Source organism: Dasypus novemcinctus, chromosome 4 (assembly GCF_030445035.2).
Source record: "Dasypus novemcinctus isolate mDasNov1 chromosome 4, mDasNov1.1.hap2, whole genome shotgun sequence".
In the NCBI taxonomy this organism is placed as follows: domain Eukaryota; kingdom Metazoa; phylum Chordata; class Mammalia; order Cingulata; family Dasypodidae; genus Dasypus; species Dasypus novemcinctus.
This window is the reverse complement of record NC_080676.1, coordinates 76,698,835-76,716,899: the sequence shown is the minus strand read 5'-3', so window position 1 is coordinate 76,716,899 and position 18,065 is coordinate 76,698,835. Positions and strand designations below refer to the sequence as shown.

At 48.5% G+C, this 18,065-nt stretch overlaps 1 protein-coding gene across 3 annotated transcripts in view; it reads right to left on the bottom strand.

The window, feature by feature from the left end:
- Positions 1-18,065, bottom strand: part of MYLK (myosin light chain kinase) — a 344,455-nt gene that overhangs the window by 13,803 nt on the left and 312,587 nt on the right. For all 3 annotated transcript variants that reach the window (XM_023590948.3, XM_023590949.3, XM_012528021.4), the window contains 6 exons: positions 15,977-16,009; positions 15,784-15,877; positions 13,855-14,058; positions 8,074-8,291; positions 7,215-7,338; positions 951-1,103 (listed from right to left, as the gene is read on the bottom strand). In XM_023590948.3, coding sequence (XP_023446716.2) covers positions 951-1,103; positions 7,215-7,338; positions 8,074-8,291; positions 13,855-14,058; positions 15,784-15,877; positions 15,977-16,009 — 826 coding nt within the window. The remainder of the gene's footprint in view (positions 1-950; positions 1,104-7,214; positions 7,339-8,073; positions 8,292-13,854; positions 14,059-15,783; positions 15,878-15,976; positions 16,010-18,065) is intronic.

The following is an 18,065-nucleotide window of genomic DNA, read 5'->3' as shown; positions in this document are numbered from 1 at the left end:
TCCCTGTGCCCCCCATAGCCCCTCTCACCTTCTTGTTTTAGTTTAGCTGGCTTTCCTCACCCAGAGAATCCTTGCCAATTAATTCTGTTTAGTCACACCCAAAGCCCACCTCAAATCTCACATTCTCTGCTCTCCTCTCAGTCCCATTCTTTCACTGGAAGTCTTGCCAAGGCCTTGTATACATGTCCTTTCACAGACCTTCAGGCCCCGATACACCTGGCAGGCACCCGCCTCCCCCTGCTCACCACAGGTTTCTTTATTCATCCGCACTCTGTGCTCCAGGCAGCCCCACCGGCAGAGGTAGGCAGCCCTGCAGCCTGCACTGTCATGGGGGGCTGGGCTTGTGCTGGGGCCAGAGGGAGCTGGGATCACACCGTAACCCTGGTCAGTGCTAGAAGGCAGGTGGATATATTCAGGCAGGTAGTTGTTAAGTAATTTAGATGTGGAACAAGCATCCCCATAACCTGGGGAATGGTCATGACCCTCGAGTAGTTTCTAAGGCAGCCTCTGTCATCTGCTCTTGGTTGTTGAAAGTGTACTCCCCCTGCAGCCCCCCCAGGTTCCTGAAGAGGGGCCGGGGTTTCGGTAGGGCTTCCTACAGGCCAAATCGTACGCATAAAATAAAAGGGGTGGTCATGATTTCAACCAGCTGCCTCTCCACGCAGCTCGGTCAAATGTGGCTTTTCAAGTCAGGGGTTGGCTCTTCTATAGACTGGTACAAGGTCTAGCACCAGGGAGCAGAGGCCTAGGAGAACCCCACCCCAGCCCCTCCACACACACTTGGACTGGGTCCCTCAAGATACCCATTCTCCCCTCTCAGGAACACCAGCACTGGCCTGGAGCCAAGGTGGTGGCTGAGAGGGAAGCTCCAACAGGCAAAGGACCTTCCTGCCTCCCCACACCAATCCAGGAGCAGGGAAGTCAAAAAGACTGAAATCTCAACTCATTACTTCATATCCTTCTTCAGCAAATTGCTGATAAAATCCTTGGCATCATCAGAGATCTCATCGAATGCCTCATCGTCGAAGTCCCAGGTGGCTGAGGTAACGTTGGCTAAGGTTTCGTTATCGTTGTCACCCATGAAAGGCGAGAGTCCACTGACCCTGGGGAGATAAGAGGAGGAGAGCAGCAGTGAATGAGGGAGGGTTGGCACTAAGGGGAGGGGCTGCCTCTCCATCCCCACCGGGGAGTACTGAGGCCAAAGGGAGGCCGTGAGCTTCCGCAGCCCCAAACTCAGCCATGGGGCCCTCACACCCACCTTTCTCCTATCCTTGGAAAGGCAAAAGGGCGTGGCTCCCCAGAGGCTCTTCACAGTCACTCACTGTTCTTTGGGGTATTACCTGCCTCTTGACACCTGCCTGAGGTTGAAGTGGATGGAATTTTGGGACTTTTGCACAACAGGGCTGATAAGCCGCATCCATCCTGGTCTTCTGTTCTGCCACTAAAGCCCAGGCTAGAATGCTGCCCCCACCCCGAGAGTCTTCTCCAAGTCCCCAAGTGGAGTGAGGCCTTCCTCCTGGGCTCCTGCCCCTTACCGTGGACTGATCACTTGCTATAGGAATTGCCGCTGCACCCTTCTGTCCCCTCTCCCTTCCAGCTCTTATCCTCAAACATCTTTGGCACCAAAAAAAAGGGCCGTAGGTGATGCTCAGCCAGTGGGTGCCAAATGGAGGATTTTGATTCAGCAATGTGTGTTTAGCTATCTATCATGAGTTCAGTGCACCTGAGGTATTTAGGCCAAACTAAAAAGCTTCCCTTAGAGGAAGGAGCAGAACCACGTCTTTTCATTCCCTGGTGACCTTGGGCAATTCACCTCATCGCTGTGTCAGTTTCCTCCTCAGTAAAATGGGGAACCTACTGCTTAGCTACAGGGTGGTCATCATCACCATCATCATCATCATAATTATCTACATGGCAGCAAATGTTTATCAAACGTTTACTATGTGCCAGGCACTGAGTAAAGAGCTAAAATAGGTTAACTCATTTACTCTCAGCATTACCCTATAACACAGGTAACTCTCATAACTTCCTTTTGCAGATGAGGAAACTGAGGCACAGAGTAGGGGTAAATGGCCTAAGGATTCACAGCAAGTGAGATCTGAACCCACGTGTGTGTCTCTACAGCTGCCCCCTAACCACGGTTTAGACTAACATTTCTGTGAAGATCAGCCCGTTGTAGTGAAGAGCCCCAGCACAAGGCCTGGCGCACGGTGAGCAGCTGGCCCCCCCACCCCCCACCCCGGCCAGAGTGACGTGGCTTTTCTGCATCACCTCTCCTGCCTTTTCACTCTGTGAGCTCAGGAATGACTCATTTCGCCAGCCTCTTAATTAAGCCGAACAAAATTCAGAAGGTACTGTTCTTTTGCATCTCAAAGCCAATAGGGCAGATTTGGCGCTTGCTGGCCTCGCGTCTCCCCTCTCTGCGCCTCACCTTCAGACCAGCCCTCTGAGCGCCCGGGGGCCCTGAGCTTCACGCGGGACCCCTCCCTCGGAAGGGCCCGCGCAAGGTTCCACGCTCTGCTTCCCCTGCTTCGGCAGAAATTCTTGATGAGTTTTGAACAAGCTGCTCTGCCGTTTTATTTTGCATTGGGCCCCCCAAACTGTGTTTCTGCCCTGACCCCCACCTCTGAACCCCACAAGACGGATCCAGGGCCCTCGTGCTGTCAACCTCCCAAGTTAAGGCTTTACTAACATCTCTTCCCCCAGAGTCCGTATGACTCCATCATCATAAACAGTAACGCAAACCCTTCTGCAGCTGTTTTGGCATTCAAGGGGCCTCCGTTTATGAAATACATCTGTGCTTAGCACCGAGTTTGTAAAGCAAAACCCGCTTTAGATATCATGGGCAAAGCTTGCCATTGGAAGGTACCCTTTGGTGAAACCATTCATAAAGAGAAGAAAACTTTTGCAAAGTGAATTATTTTACACTAATCAGCCTATTTGAGGTTTCGAATAATAGATTTTTTTTGTGTGTGGCATTTTCTTAAAGCAAGACACTGACACTGATTTATGTTTTGTTTTTTTTTTTAACTGGGCATTAAGTTTATTTATTTATTATTATTATTGTTTAAGAGATACTGAGACTTGAACCCGGGACCTTGTACAAACAGATGCTCAACCACTGAGGTATACCTTCCCCACTGATTTATGTTTTAAGAAGGCATGGAGATACTCATTCTCAGTCATGTCACAATGAAGGAAGGGAGAAGCCCACCAGTTCCCAAGTCTGAGTTGTTATATACTGCTTCCCCTCTCTGGGTCTCAGTTTCCCTTGTTATACACCAAGTGTCCTGGGCTAGAGTTCTTAGGGGCCTCCCAGCTTTTGGGGACTCTGCACTCCTGTGTGGTCTCTTTTGCAAGCCCCACCGAGAAGCAGCTGGACTCCTGCTTCCTTTTGTCTTTACATTTTCCATTTAACACAGAGGAGGAAAGTCCTGCAGCACTGCAAAAGATGGCAGGAATGGCAAACAATCCTGCTCTGGAATGCTGAAAGGTCGCCTTTTGCAAACCTCCTTTCCTAATTAGGAGCTGTAATCCTGCAAAGATAGGTCTCACACTCAGGGATTGCCTCCTCGCCTTTGGCCCCTGGCGTGCTGCCTTTGTGGCAGCCCCGTGTCTGAAATCCTCTCTGCCTTCTGGCTGGCTGGTCGCCTGTGCAAGCCCTCTCAGCATTCGCCTTATTAAAGAGCACGACTCTAAAATGAAACACGGAAGATGTGCCACATGTGATGGTGAGGAGAGCGTTCACAGTTCAGTGATGCTGTTTCTGGGTGGTGGGATCTCACATGATTTTTTTTTTTTACTGTCTTCTTAGTACTTTCTAAAAATTAGCATTTGCATAAGGATTTTTTTAATCGCTTTTACAAAAGAAAGTCATTATTTTTAAATAATTAACCAATCAATAAACACAGTAACCACAGTATTACAAACACAACTATTTCCTCTTCTCCTAGTCCTACCTATTTTTATCAATGGATTTATCTGGTGTGTCAAAATTGTAGTTGGTGTGCGATATTCTTGGAGGCTCTACTTTTCCTTCATTCAACATTGTCTTATATAGAGTTGACAAGTACACCCAGACTTCATGTTCATTTTGAGCAGTCAAATAGCAGCCTGCTGTTGAAACCAGAAATGTCATGAGTACAGAGCATCCTAATTTCTTAATCCTACCCTGCTGCAAGACCTCTCTCAGGCCAGAACTGTGAGGTGAGAGAAGGGTGCAGAAATGGCTCTTGGACCACATTCTGCACTGTCACGTAATGTGCTGCATGAGTGGCCAGCTGAGGGGGCTACATAGCTGCAAGCATAACTTCAACAGCCTAGGAAGGCCAGCGGGGAGACCCACAGGTCTGTCGTTTTGTGCAGTGGCTGGAGAAGAGGCCTAGAGTTTAGTCACGTAACCTCAGCCCTACTCCCTCGGGAGCAAAATATGCAGTTGGTGGCTGGCTGGTGCGGAACAGGGACCCTGGAGGTGGCAGGAGCTGGAATTGGAGAGCAGCAGAGAGGACAGGGACAATACTGACTGGGGAAGGAAGAGGCTCCTGGCGCCCCGGTGCTCTGGCGCTCCGGGACTGCCCCTCCAGCTGGCCGGGCTGCTGGCCCCAGCAGTCAGATCTGGGGTAGGGGTGGCCCCAGATTGCTGCAGCATGGCAGGGGCTCAACACATAAATTTAAATGGGAAGCCTGTGTCCCTGAGCCCAGCCAGGAAGACAGAAGGGAAGAAGAGAATGTGGAACAGTAACTGCTTCTGTACTTTGGTTTGGGGGAAGGGTGGGAGAGGAATTTTGGAGGAGGGATGAAGTGTGGCCCCCCACAGGGAGTAAGGGAACACCAAGTCCTTAGAAAATGGGTAAGAGGGAGACAGGAGAGGCAGAAAGTCTTGGAAAATGAGATGTGGGTCATCATTTGTTCCACACTGAGGTATGGCCTGGAGTTCCCTGTCCTGTCTTCTCTCCTCCTGACAGAAACCGGGTCAGTAAAAACCCCAGTGGTATGCTAAGCTCAGACGAGTCTCCAGGAGCGTCACAGAATCGAATACTCCCTTCAGAATAAGGGACAAGAGGGTAGGGGGCCCCACAACCCCACCTACTCCATCACCCTGCTGGGAAAACCAGTGTCTCTGGAGCCAGGACCGGAACTGCCCAGATCTCTCCCACTGGGTTGGGGCGAAGGAGTTTCAGACCCTCCATGGTGACAGAGCTCGTTGTTCAGGCAGTGCATGTGTTACCATCCCTCCCTCCCCCACTCCCCGGGCCCTCCATCCCTCATGGGCCTCAGAAAGGAAGCTGTGTGATACGAGGAGGAAGGTGGTCCTGACAGGGATGTCAGACGACAACCAAGCTCCCAAGAGAGAGCCCCTCTGGGTTGCTTCCAGCGGCGGCTCCTGAAGTTTGTGGAGCAGGGACTAGAGGAAGTAATCTGTTGGCTAACTTTTGGTTTTAGCACCACATGCTCTGCCAAGAGCCCCAGCTGGGGAGGGGAATTCCCAGATCTCAGCCCCCACTGGCAGAGCTGGTCCGAGAAAGTCCCCGAGGGCCAAGTGCCCCAGTGTGGGTCCAGGAGCCAGGCCGCTGGGGAGCCCTCAGGCTGCTGACGGGCCACCCTGTGTGGCCGCACGGCCCTGGCCTGTCTCCTCTCACACATTACCTCTCCTCCATCTTGGCACTCCCCATCATACACCTTCAGGCTGGTGCCCCATTTGTTAGAATTGCTTTTTCTCCATTTAAATAGTATTCGCTATTTCTTGGTTTTAGTTTTCAAAGTAATCTTGTAAGTAATGCAATATATTACTATGTTTTTCCACCTAAAAGAATTTTCATTTTAAAATAAAGTGCTCTTCTTATATGAAATATCCAGAATAAACAATTTCACAGAGACAAAGCAGAAGAGGTTACCAGGGCCTGGGGGTAGAGAAATGGAGAGTTATTGCTTAATGGGTACAGAGTTTCTGTTTGGGGTGAAGAAAACATTTTGGAAATGGATGATGGTGATAGAATCATAGCATTGTAAATATAATTGACACCACTGAATTGTACACTTAAAAATTGGTTAAAATGGCAAATTTATGCTATGTAAATGTTATGTGATAAACAAAAAATTTAAATAATCTAATCCCAGATTTTTTTGGGAAATAAAAACCGTTAACAAAATTTGAAATTTTATTTTTTATCTATCAGGTTTCCAGTTTTGTCCAATTAATAAACATTTTTCTACTTATTAGCAAAATATATATATATATATATAGAATGCTCTTATGACCTAGTAATTCTAATTCTATATTATATATTCAACAGAGATGATAAATACGTTCACCAAAAGACATGTACCAGCATATTTGTAATACCTCAAACTGGAAACTATTTGAAAGCCCATCACCATAGAATGGCTAAATACCCTGGGTTATATCCATACAATGAAATACAATCTAGTACTGAGAATGAGCAATCTATAACTAAACATTATATGCTCAAACTCATAGACAATGTACAGAAGTCAGACACTTTTTGATATGAAATTCAAGAACAAGCAAAAGAACCCATGGCATCAGACACAAGGCTGGGGCTCCCTGGAGGTTTGTGACAGGGAGGGGCACCGTGAGGGCTTCTGGAACCCTGGTAGGAACTGGTTTCTCTATCTGGGGTGTAGGATACAGGGCTGTGTACACTGTAAAAATTTATTGAGTGTTCTTGTCACTGCCGTGACCAGCAAGGAGACCAAGGATCCTGGTTTGCCTGGGGCTATCTCTATTACAGCACTGAAAGCCCTATAACCTGAGAAACCTGTCACTCTGCTCAGGCAGCCAAGTGAGTTTCCTTGGTCCAAGCACCTAAATGTACCCTGGGCAACCTGGAACTTGTTAGAAATGTGGACTCTCAGGTCCTCAGACCTTCCAAGTCAGAATCTGCAATTTAAGGAGATGCCTAGGAGTCATACATATAAGCACTCATCTGGGGTAGTGGTGGTGGTAATTTACATGCTGCAGCCACATTTCCCACTCTCATGACCAAAGGTCCCAGGCTGTAAAGCACTGGACAATGTGGGACCCAGAATGGAGATTTTGGTGCATGGAGCTAAATGCCTCTACAGATGTGTAAAGCAGGCTCGAGTGGGCTGGAGTCACCCTCTCACAATGTCAAGGGGTGGCCCATTCTCAGGCACCTCCTGCGGGACTCACTGAGACCCTCTTCCCCACCCTCATGCAGCCCTGGACTCACAGAATATAGCAGATGACCCCGATGCTCCACATGTCCGTGGCATAGCCAATGGGCTCATAGTTGATCACTTCAGGAGCCACAAACTCAGGGGTGCCAAAGAGAACCTTCAGAGATCCTGCATTCTCTGTAATCAGGATGGAGAGGGATCAATTGCCAGCACACTGAATTGTACACCATGGAGCCAGCTCACAGAAAGCGGGCCCCCACCCAGGGAGGACAGACCGGGGCTCAGTCTGCACGAGCTCTCCGTTTGGATAATGACACAGAGACGTTTGGCCTCCTCATGAAATAAGTGTGTAGGTAAATGTACCAGTGACATGGGCGAGCCGGACTCTCCTCCTGAGTGGGGCAGGGAGGAAGAGGCCGTTCAAGCATCTGCCCCCTAAAGGACAATTGTGTGTGTGTGTGTGTGTGTCTCCCATGAGTTCTCTGTGGTGCGGGCTGTGACTCACTCTTAATAGCTTCTAACATTCATGGACTGGTTACTAAGTTCCGTGGATCAGGCTGCCTACAATACAGGGATTTTCCTACTCAGTATCCTCAGCACATGAAGAGGCAGGCAGGATGCCCATCCCAGGGGAGAGGGGGCCCAGGGCTGTGATGTGATTGACACCCCCCGTCGCCCTAACAACTCGATGAGGTGGGTGCTACGATAATCCTCCTTTTGCAGCTAAGGAGTTTGAGGCTGAGGGGTTAGTAATTAGCCCCCAGTCACACAGCCAGCAAGCGGTAGATGCGGAATCGGAATCAGAGCCGTCTCCGTGGCTTCTGATTTTACCCCCAATAAGCTACGTTCCCTGTAACACCCAGCGTGTGGATTCACGTGCTGGTGACGGCAGGAGAGGGAGGCCAGCCTTACCCAGCCTTCTGGCCAGACCAAAGTCAATGAGCTTGATCCTGGTGCCTGTCTTGTTGACACACATGATGTTCTCGGGCTTGAGGTCCAGGTGGACGATGCCCTGCTTGTGGATGTACTCCACGCCCTCTGAGATCTGCTTCATGTACTGGATGCACTCACGCTCCGTCAGCTCAAAGTCCTCGTCAATGATGCGCTCGAACAGCTCACCCCCTGACACCCTGGGAAACACAAGGAAGTGGGAAGAGCACAGGGGAGGTCAGACCACTGGATGGGTCTGACAGGGGCTCTGGCCAGGGGCAGGCGGGGCTAGAGGGGCACTGGCAGGGAAGTCCAGGGCGGGGGGTGACCGGCACTCTGTGCTTCCTGAGTCCCAGGTCACTGCCCGGTTAGGCTGGTCCCAGTCCTCCATCAGGAGAAGGGCCAGGGCCTCCTGGTTTCCTGCTTGGGGGACCCTACCCTGCACCTACTAAGCTGCTGGGGGATTTGCAGAAATACTGTCTAGGCTGGGGCATTTTCAGAGGTGAGCATGAACTGAAAGATCCAGACACCATCTCCTCAGTCAAAAGGGTAATTCCTTCCCTCAAACGGCTGGAGAGGCATAAGAGAACATTCTTGTACTCTAGCCATGTCTTTTAGCTACAGGAAACTGAAGTTTAAGATCCCGCACCCATAAGCATTTGTTTTGCATATCTAGGAACAGAAAAATATTTTTAATAAAAAGGAGTCTCAGCAAATTTTCTAAAATTAGATGTCTGTAAACTCTTACACCTACAGTTAGGAGATTTGTTTGCTTCTTGGCTAGACAGTAAACAGCTTTACTTCTTGCAGTCATCACTAGCATGTCTTACCTCAACCCTTTCCTTGTCACCCTGGGAGTGTGGGGTCGATCCCTTCTACCTGGATAGACTTTGGGTCCGGGCTATGTCCAATCAGCCCTGTGCCTCTGGGGCACGGCTTGGCATCATCTGCTAAGGACTGCCCTGGGGTCTCAGGCGGCCATCGTATGGACCTTCAGTGCAAATGTCCAGCCCAGCTGCCTGAGCACATGGCACATGGGCCCTCTCTGCTTGCCTGCCCCAGCTCTCCACCCACCTTTCCTTGTTCACTGCTCAGAAAGTTTGCAGCATCTTGGTCACTTTTGCAGCATCTAGACAGTAGGCTCTCTTTACGGCAAAGGCAGGTGGGCCCTCCAGCTGAACAAGGCTGGGTGCCTTTATTCTGGGTTTGTCCTCTTATAAGGACCTTCCCTCTCCTTAGGTGAGTCACCAAGAGGGAAAAGAACTGAGTTTGAATCTGCCTCTGCCTCACTGGGCAAGTTACTTAACCCTCTTGAGCCCAAGTTTCTTTGTCCATACCTCATAGAGTTGTTAGGAATGAAGGAACTTATGTTAAGCCTTACGCCTGGTGCACAGTAGGTGTTCAATACATATTAATTATTGTTTGACAACCTTGGGTGGGCCAGGTGGGTCTTCTCACTGACCCGAGGAAGATGCGGACTGGGAAGCGCCACGGGGCCCAGCATACGGCAGCCTCCTCTGCCTCCATGAGCACCACAAACACTTTGCTTCAGGGAGGGCTGAACTGTGAAAGGTCAGCCTGTGCCAGTGGCTGCTGAGGAAGGCTGGAATGAACGCTTTAGAATCAACCCAAGAAGGATGTCCCCGGATGACCAGCAGGTGGTGCTACTGGCCTCAAACCCTCCATTTCTATTTCTATTTTTATCCACCAAGGCTCCAAGTCAAACTCTGTTATAAACTACATTTTTAAGTCTCAGCCAATGCTTAACATCTTTGAGCCTCAATTTCCTCATCTGTAAGATGTGAATAAAAAACAGCAGTACCTCATAGGGTTGCTGTGAAGACAGAGGCACTTAGAAGAGCGCCTGGCCCACAAGAAGTGCTCAGCAGTGCTAATCATGCTCATCATGAATTTTTAAAAAGAACCACTTGCAACCTCGGTTGGAAAAATAGATACCGAAGATTAAAAAAAAGTGTTTGGAGGGATCTGGGGATCCATATTTTTCATAAGTTCCTCAAGTCATTCGTATAATCAGACAAATTTGGGAAATACTGGCTTATTCAAAGGACACTCCTGGGATGCCAGCTGGAATTCACAGCCTCTGAGAAATCCCTCCTGACTTCTCCACAGGAAATGGTCCCTCCCTGCCTGGGCTTGCACGGCCTCATCTCTGTATGTTTTGTATCTGGTCTGCCTCTCTTAAAGTTGTTCGTGATGATGTCTAGACAAGGTCTTGCTCATCCCTAGGCACTTCCTAGCATCTGGCAATATCTGGCATAGACCAGGTGTCCCAAAATGTTTGCTTTTAAATTTAAAATATTCAGAAAAAGCAATCAACTGTCATTTGCAGTGCCCTTGGGAACGCCTGAGGTGAAGAATGATAGAAATCTGAGCCATGGTGGTGATAACTGCTTCATTTCTAGAGGTAACATATACCAAATAGATTCAAACCTATTTAATTATGTTTACTATGCCTATTAAATATATTTTTAAAACTGTTTCTAAGGCCCATTTGCTAAGATGGAAAGGGTTACTCAAACAGGATTAATAGTTCTGTAGGTTTCTTTTCAAAATGTTCAAGGCTATGGGTGGCAAGTTTTGATTTGATGAAAAGAAGTCATCACCCACAGAGATGGGATCATGCCATGGGCCAAGACAGGGCTGATAATACTGAATGAGGGAGTGAATTCCTACCACCATCAAGGTGACCAAATTCCAAGGGATCAATTTATCCCCAAAGTTCTAGACATGGGCTAGCCCTCATTTGGAGCCAGAAGGAATGGCGCTATACCCAGACCCTCTAACTCCTTGCCTCACGGCATCCAGCTGAACTTGCTGCGATAAATTTTACCAACAGCACCATAGAGGTGAGACCGGCCCTGGATAACCCAGCCTGAACTATGCATCCACTTCTGTGCTCAGGATCCTGTCACCAATTGCTCCAAGCACCCCTAAAAGGACAAGGCCAGGTTCCAGGCCAACGGCCTGAAGGAACCCCTATCCCAGAGCAATGCTGCTATGATGATGGGGACTTGTCCAGTAATCAGAGGCCAGAAAGGACATGCATTAATTCCCATTTCTCACTGTATGAGGGGCAGCTGAACTGAAGGCTGGGACCCTGGAATACACTTTCAGTTTTTACATCACCAGGAATTGAACTTCTCTTCCCTTTCCCCATCTAACAAGAAGAAGAGCAAATGGTTTTGCTGAAAATCTCTTTCCCCTCTCTGGCCAAATCTTAGGATGTTTCAGTGGGGAGAGATCTATAGATCAAGAATGAAGTTGCCCCCTTCTTTGGTTGAGTTCCTATCAAGGGGCAGCTTCTTACCCCAGCAAACAGCTGAATCCTCTCCTCTGGCATCTGTGCATGTAAGATTTCCTCCTGTCCTCGGAGGAGGCCTGCGTGGAGGGATGAAAGCCAGGCCAGCGGAGCCTTCTTACGTTTTCTCCCTACATTTTCCATCAGGCTTGCCAGCTCCTGATTCCAAGCTAAGTATGGTATTCTGCCCACACTGCTGCTGCCCAGCCTCACCCAGGCTTGGTGGCCTCCTGGCCCCTCTCTGCATCCTCTCAGGAAATTGCTCCAGGTTTGAATTCTAAAGATAAGACATTTCTGCACATGTCCTCACATGCCCACACTGCCTGGACTCAGAAGCCCATTCTAGAATAAACCTGGAAAGATATAGTCCCCGGGGCTATTGTGAGGGTGTAATGAGTGAGGCCATGTACCTGGGCTAAATATTTCCTGGATGTGGAGAGGAAAGTTTGAATTCAGAGCTGAAAACAGATTCTAAGAGACAAATGAAGATTTTATTTGCATGTCCATTTTCTTTGGTTGGATTTCTTTGTAGAATTTTAGAGCCAAAAGGAGCCTTAAGATTGATTCTTTTAATCCAAATATCTCTTCTCACTAGTAGGATTTAACAAATAAGAAACTGTAGCTTGAAAGCAGAACTTGATTCTGGTTTCCTGAATACCAGCTAGGATTTCTTCCACAATACCAAGTCAGATGTTAAAATACTTCCAGCCAGAAAAGGATCACAGAGTAATTTTAAGTAGGAAAAAGAATATTATAGAGAAAAACTCAATGCATCATGCAATAAACAGCTACCCAGCATAGGGCACTGTGCCTTAAATGCATCATTCCATTCAATCCCTACAGCATTCATGAGATAGTTTTAATAGACTCTTTTTATGGATAATAAAACTAAGGATTGGAGCAGTCAGGTAACTTATTCAAGGTCACATAACAAGGAAGAGGCAGAACTGGGGTTTGAAGTGAGATTCATCTGACTGAAGTATGCACTCTTAAACACTATTGTCTCTCCTAAGGAATATTTACTGGAAGGAAATATACCAAAATGTTGATGGAATAAGGAGAGAGAAAGGCTAAAATTCCATTCATACCCAAAGCTTGGGAATGTCTCACTGGTGGCTCACCTTTCATGGGAAAGCACCCCAACACGTTGATAGAGACCTCTCCAAAGGACTGAAATATCCAAAGCTCAGGAAGAGCAATTTAGAGATACTGAAGGCAATTTTACAGTATCTTTAGAAATTTCAAACACACATACCCTATGATCCAGCATTCCCACACTTCTGGGAATTTATCCTACAGATATCACAGGCGTAAGTGAAATGATATGTGCAAGGTTACAAACAATGCTTGTTTGGAAAACCAAAAGACTGGAAACCACCAAACTTTCTAAAAGTTTGAATTAAATAAATTGTGAATATCCATACATTGAAATACTATGGAGCTATAAGAACCAGGAAGCTCACTACTTACTGACATGGGACTATCTCCAAGATAAATTGTTGAATGGAAAAAGCAAAGAATAGGATAGTGTGAGTGCAATAAGTGACCTTTAGTGTTAAAATGTGGGGAGATAAGAATACATATAGTACCTCTCTTGTATTTTCCTAAAGAAACTTTGAAAGGATACAGACAAACCAATAAAAATGGTTATTGGTAGTGGTGGTAGATGGGAGACAGGAGTGGGAAGGAGACTTTTCACTGTGTGTTTTCACATAGATATATTTAACGTGAATTATCTATTTTTAAAAAATTAATATTATTAAAAGAGGAAAGGAAACAGACTCTGGAGAGGGAGCTGGGTTTATAGACCCTAAAAGTGAGCTAGTGTGAGAGGAGGTGGAAGACTGGAAAGCAGTGGATTCCAGGAAAGCTTCTGGCTAGAGGTTCTCTGCTCCACTCTCTTGCTTTTGTACTGGCAGAGAAGGTGTTACTCTTTGGTGAGTGAGAAGTTTGAAGGTGACCAGAAAGGGTGGAACTGGGCATGCAGAAGCTCAGCAACAGGCTGGAAGCAAGGGTTTCCAACCTAGGTCGCAGGCTCCCCTTTTTTGTCACAGGGAAGTCAGGCAGCTGCAGGTCCCTCTCCTTCTACTCTAAAGCCATCTACAGGTCAGAATGCCTCTGAATGAAACCAGGGAGCCTGTATTTTTGCCCTTTCATGGGGAGGGTGAATGGGGGAGGCGCAGGGGTCCTCAGAGCAGTTCGCTTGGAGACAAGCACAGGACTGCACAGAGGGGGTGTGTTTGGTGGATCAGCACCAGTGCCACACACAGACCTTCTGTACAAATTGGCCAGGGCTGGGTCCCACGGGCTGGTAAGTGTCTTGAATCTCACACCCCTGCCGCAGTGCTCTTCATCTCTGGGGCAGGGATGGTGGTGGGGGGCAACATGCCTGTGGGGCTCCCAGGCCCCCAGTGCCTGGGCTGCTCAGCAGCGGGGCCACTCACATCTCCAGGACCATGACAATGTTGGCCTTTTCTTCAAAGGCGTCCACACACTGGACCAGCTTGGGGTGGTGGAGGCAGTTCATGATGCTGATCTCCTGCCGAATGTTCTCTTTCTCTTTTGCTGAATATGCCTTGAAGAATTTCCCTGCCCAGATTTTTCCAGTTTTCTTTTCTACAAGTCGAAACACCTGTCCGAATTTCCCACTGCAAACAAAAGGGGGAGGAGAGAAAAGCCAGATTTAGGCCAGCTTTCTACTAGATTGGGACCCGCATACTATGGCCTGTGGGCCAAATTCGCACACCCCCTGCTGATAAATAAAGCGTTCTCAGAACGCAGCCATGCCCTTTTGTTTATATATTGCTTTTGTGCTACAATGGCAGAGTCGACACAGACCTTGCAACACAGACCACAAGGTCCACAAAAGCCTAAATAAAATATTTTCCATCTGGCCCTTTAAGGAAAAGTTAGCAGCCTTCTACTCTGGATACACAAAACCCATTTCTAACCTCGAGAAGCCTGCTCTATCACTGTCACCTAGCCTGTGCCTGCCAGCATCTCCCCCCAGACAGTCTGTCTTGCTGCTCTTTCAGGGACTGTCATCTTCTCCCTGGGCTGAGGCCTCACTCCCGGCTGACAGACTTCTTTTCCTTTCCCTACAGGGAGACCTGTAAAGTCAGACTGAGGTAATGTAATCCTCCCCAAATCCAGGGCTGGGCAGCCGCCTTCGCTCCTCTCTGCTCTCTGGCACTGACCCCTGAATTCAGCTGTAGGAAGGACCCTGCTCCCCACTGCTGGGAGAGGGAGTGGTGACGCCGCCCTGTGACTCTGGAGAGGGATTTACAGCATTGCCATGGAGTTTACAGCACTCTTTATCTCACAGAAACTGAAAAGAAAAGCTGAGCCCCATTCCTTTGACTTCTACCTCCCACACTCCTCCTCTTGGGGCAGAGTTTGTGGGACAAGGGCAGAGCTGGGTACTGCTGAAGGGAGCGGCTTGGCTGTGCCGTGGGCTCAGTGTTAGGGGCTGAGCTCATTGGGGTCCTCCGTGACCCAGAGATGACTCAAGGTGAAGAGACCCGGCCACGCGCCTACATGGACTGTGATGACTGGGCTACGCACAAGGCTAGGGGAAGGAAGCACTGTTTCAGTGGGTCAAATGAGGGTGTGGGGAGTGGACTTGGCCCAGTGGATAGGGCGTCCGTCTACCACATGGGAGGTCCACGCTTCAAACCTCCTTGACCCGTGTGGAGCTGGCCCATGCACAGTGCTGATGTGTGCAAGGAGTGCCCTGCCACGCAGGGGTGTCCCCCGCGTAGGGGAGCCCCACGCACAAGGAGTGCGCCCCATAAGGAGAGCTGCCCAGCACGAAAGAAAGTGCAGCCTGCCCGGCAATGGCGCTGCACACACGGAGAGCTGACACAACAAGATGACGCAACAAGAAGAAACACAGATTCCCGTGCCGCTGACAACAACAGAAGCGGACAAAGAAGACGTAGCAAATAGACACAGAGAACAGACAACCGGGGCTGGGGGGGTGGGGCGGGGTTGGGAGGGAAGGGGAGAGAAATAAATAAATCTTGAAAAAAGAAAAAAGTGGGGGGGTGGTTCCTAAAAATAATTCCATCCAGGCATCTCATTTCAGTTCTGTGTGCAGAACAGAGCCCCTGAAAAGAGAAGGACTTGCCCAAGGCGTCCAGAGAGTTAAGGCAGTGCCAGAACTGTGGGAGCAACCCCTGAGAGACCCCCTGGTGAGCAACCCCTGAAGACCCCATGGGTGCTGACAGGGGTCGGTCCCTTCTGATTCTGCAGGAATCTCAGTCTGGGAGGAGCAGAGCCCAGTAACAGAGAGGACAAGGCATTGCTTTTATCTGTGGGACATGCACCGCCTTCGCCCCAGAGGCCTGAGGGCGGCTTCCCTCTCCACTTACGATCCTAATCTCTCCTCGATGTCGTAGAAGTCAGACACTTTCTGTTCCGTGTTGACTGCCACTGTCCGGTAATCCACCTCGGGCTCCTTCTCATCTGGGAGGTAAGGGGTGGGGTGCGCATAAGCCTTCCGATCCCCTCACCCACCCCGCTCCAACCCAACAGCCTGACCCCAGAACACGCGCTAGCACTCACCATCATCTGACACCTCCACTTCGTCCTTTGGCTCTGGGAGAGACAAAGAGGGGCAGAGGGGACACAGATGATTAGTGCTGAAGGCCGGCTGACAGCAAACATGGTGGAGGCTTGCCAGGCTGAGGCCTTCCCAGGGGTGGTGAGCCCACACTGCCCAGGACTGGCCTTCCCGACCCACCCACCTCCACCCCGCTACTGGGTGTCACCTCCGTGCCTTCCTCTCTAATCTCGTGGTCCTCTAGAAAGAGCCTTCGTCACATCTCCACTTGTCCCTCTGCCTTTCAGAAGAACTTAAATACAATTGTGACCATCCTATCTGTTCTTGATTAAAAGTTAGCAACTTACAATTGCTTCTAGTGTCAAATCTATTTATGTATTTACTGAACAATTTTTATGTAATTCTATACCAAGTATCTTCCAGCTATATAAAATATGTAGAAGGCATGATCTTTCCTTCCTTTCTATAGCTTATAATTCAGTTGGAGAGGCAAAATATGTACATATATACTTGTAGACTATCATTTACAAAGGGTTATATCATCAAGCACATGATACCATAGTACAAACTGAACCCACAATGGGGAAGGTGGCATGGGATGGCAGGGAGGGACAAGAAGGATTACTGTTAGAAGAAGTAGCCCTTGAGTTAGGTCTTAAAGGAAATGATGGAACACAATGAGGAGGTGGAAGAAGTTACACAAATGAAACCAATGGAGGTTTATAAGGCAGAGCAAGAAACGGGGTGTGAGCATGTACCCCTCCACATGACTGCTCACGTGGCTGTGACGGAATGAATAGGGTGGAAGTGGAGTGCAGCCGCCGCAGATGCCAGGCTTGCCTGTGCTTCCATGTAGGTTTGTCCCCAGACAAAAGGGCCACTATAGTGTCTTGACCTTGGCTAAGTAAGTGCCTTTCCCATTCCCGAGCCTTGGTTTCCTCTTCTGTAAAAGGAAGGAGTTGTACCGTATGATTTCTAGGGTCCCTGACTAGCTCTACATGCAGTAATTTGTAATGTGCTTTGTTTTCCTCAGCCATGATCTGGGCTGTGTTCTGGCTCACAGAAGGAATGAAGGAAGATTTCCTAAGGAAAGAGAACAAAGACGTGAAAGAAATCATAGAGGGAAGAAAAAGATTTAAAAGTATGAGTGAGTGTGTGTGTGTGTGTGTGTGTGTATGTGTGTGTAAGACCTGGGGAAAGAGTGCGATTTGCTGAAGCTCCCAGCAGAGCAAGACTTGAGGACAATAAGGGAACCGCTTGTGGATGAGTCTCCTGTGGGGGAAGGTCAGAGTGGATGGGGCAGTGAGGCTGTTCTCTCACTGTCCAGCAGGGAGGGGCTGTGTGGATGAGCTGAGCTTTGCAGTGCTTTGGCGAGGTTTGCAGGCTGAAGGTTTGTAATGGAGGCATGCGTTGGGGGAAAAGTACAGCTTGGAACTGTAGACAGGAGCCTGTCTAGTAGGCTGAAGGAAGAAAAATTACCAAACACCAAAGCAAACAATCAGAGAAAAAGTAACACGGTTCCTTTATAGTATCCCTTGCTGAACAAGAGTTTTGCAGGATAAATGAATTTGTGACCAGGAGCAAAGACAGGCTATGCTATGATTTGTTTAGACTTCTCAAAACTCTATTGGTAGGAGTTCTATAATACATATTTTAAAAAACCAAACATGAATGGGATTAGGAATAATAGTTCATCACAGAAAGGAAACTTTCATGTAAAAATAAAAGAGGATGAGATAGGAACTCTGGGTTTGAGTTCAGATGAAGTACAGTGGTGGGGTTTCACAGACACAGCTGCTATGGAGTCTAACTGATCGACTTTTTCTAAGGCACGTATTTGAGAGTGAAGAGTGACATTGTCAAATTTATAGATGACAAGGATGTACTTGAGGGAGAGCTCACTTAAGGTTGGGATACAGGAATGGAGTCGTGTGGTCAGAGAGAATTCAGTCATAATGCCCCTTCAGGGTGATAAGCCCAAAGGTATCTAGTTAAGACCCAAGAGGGGACCCTGGAGACATGTAGGCAGTTCCTCAACTTACAGCTCTGGCCAATGGAATCTCATCAAGGACAATGTGCGTTGGCCACACA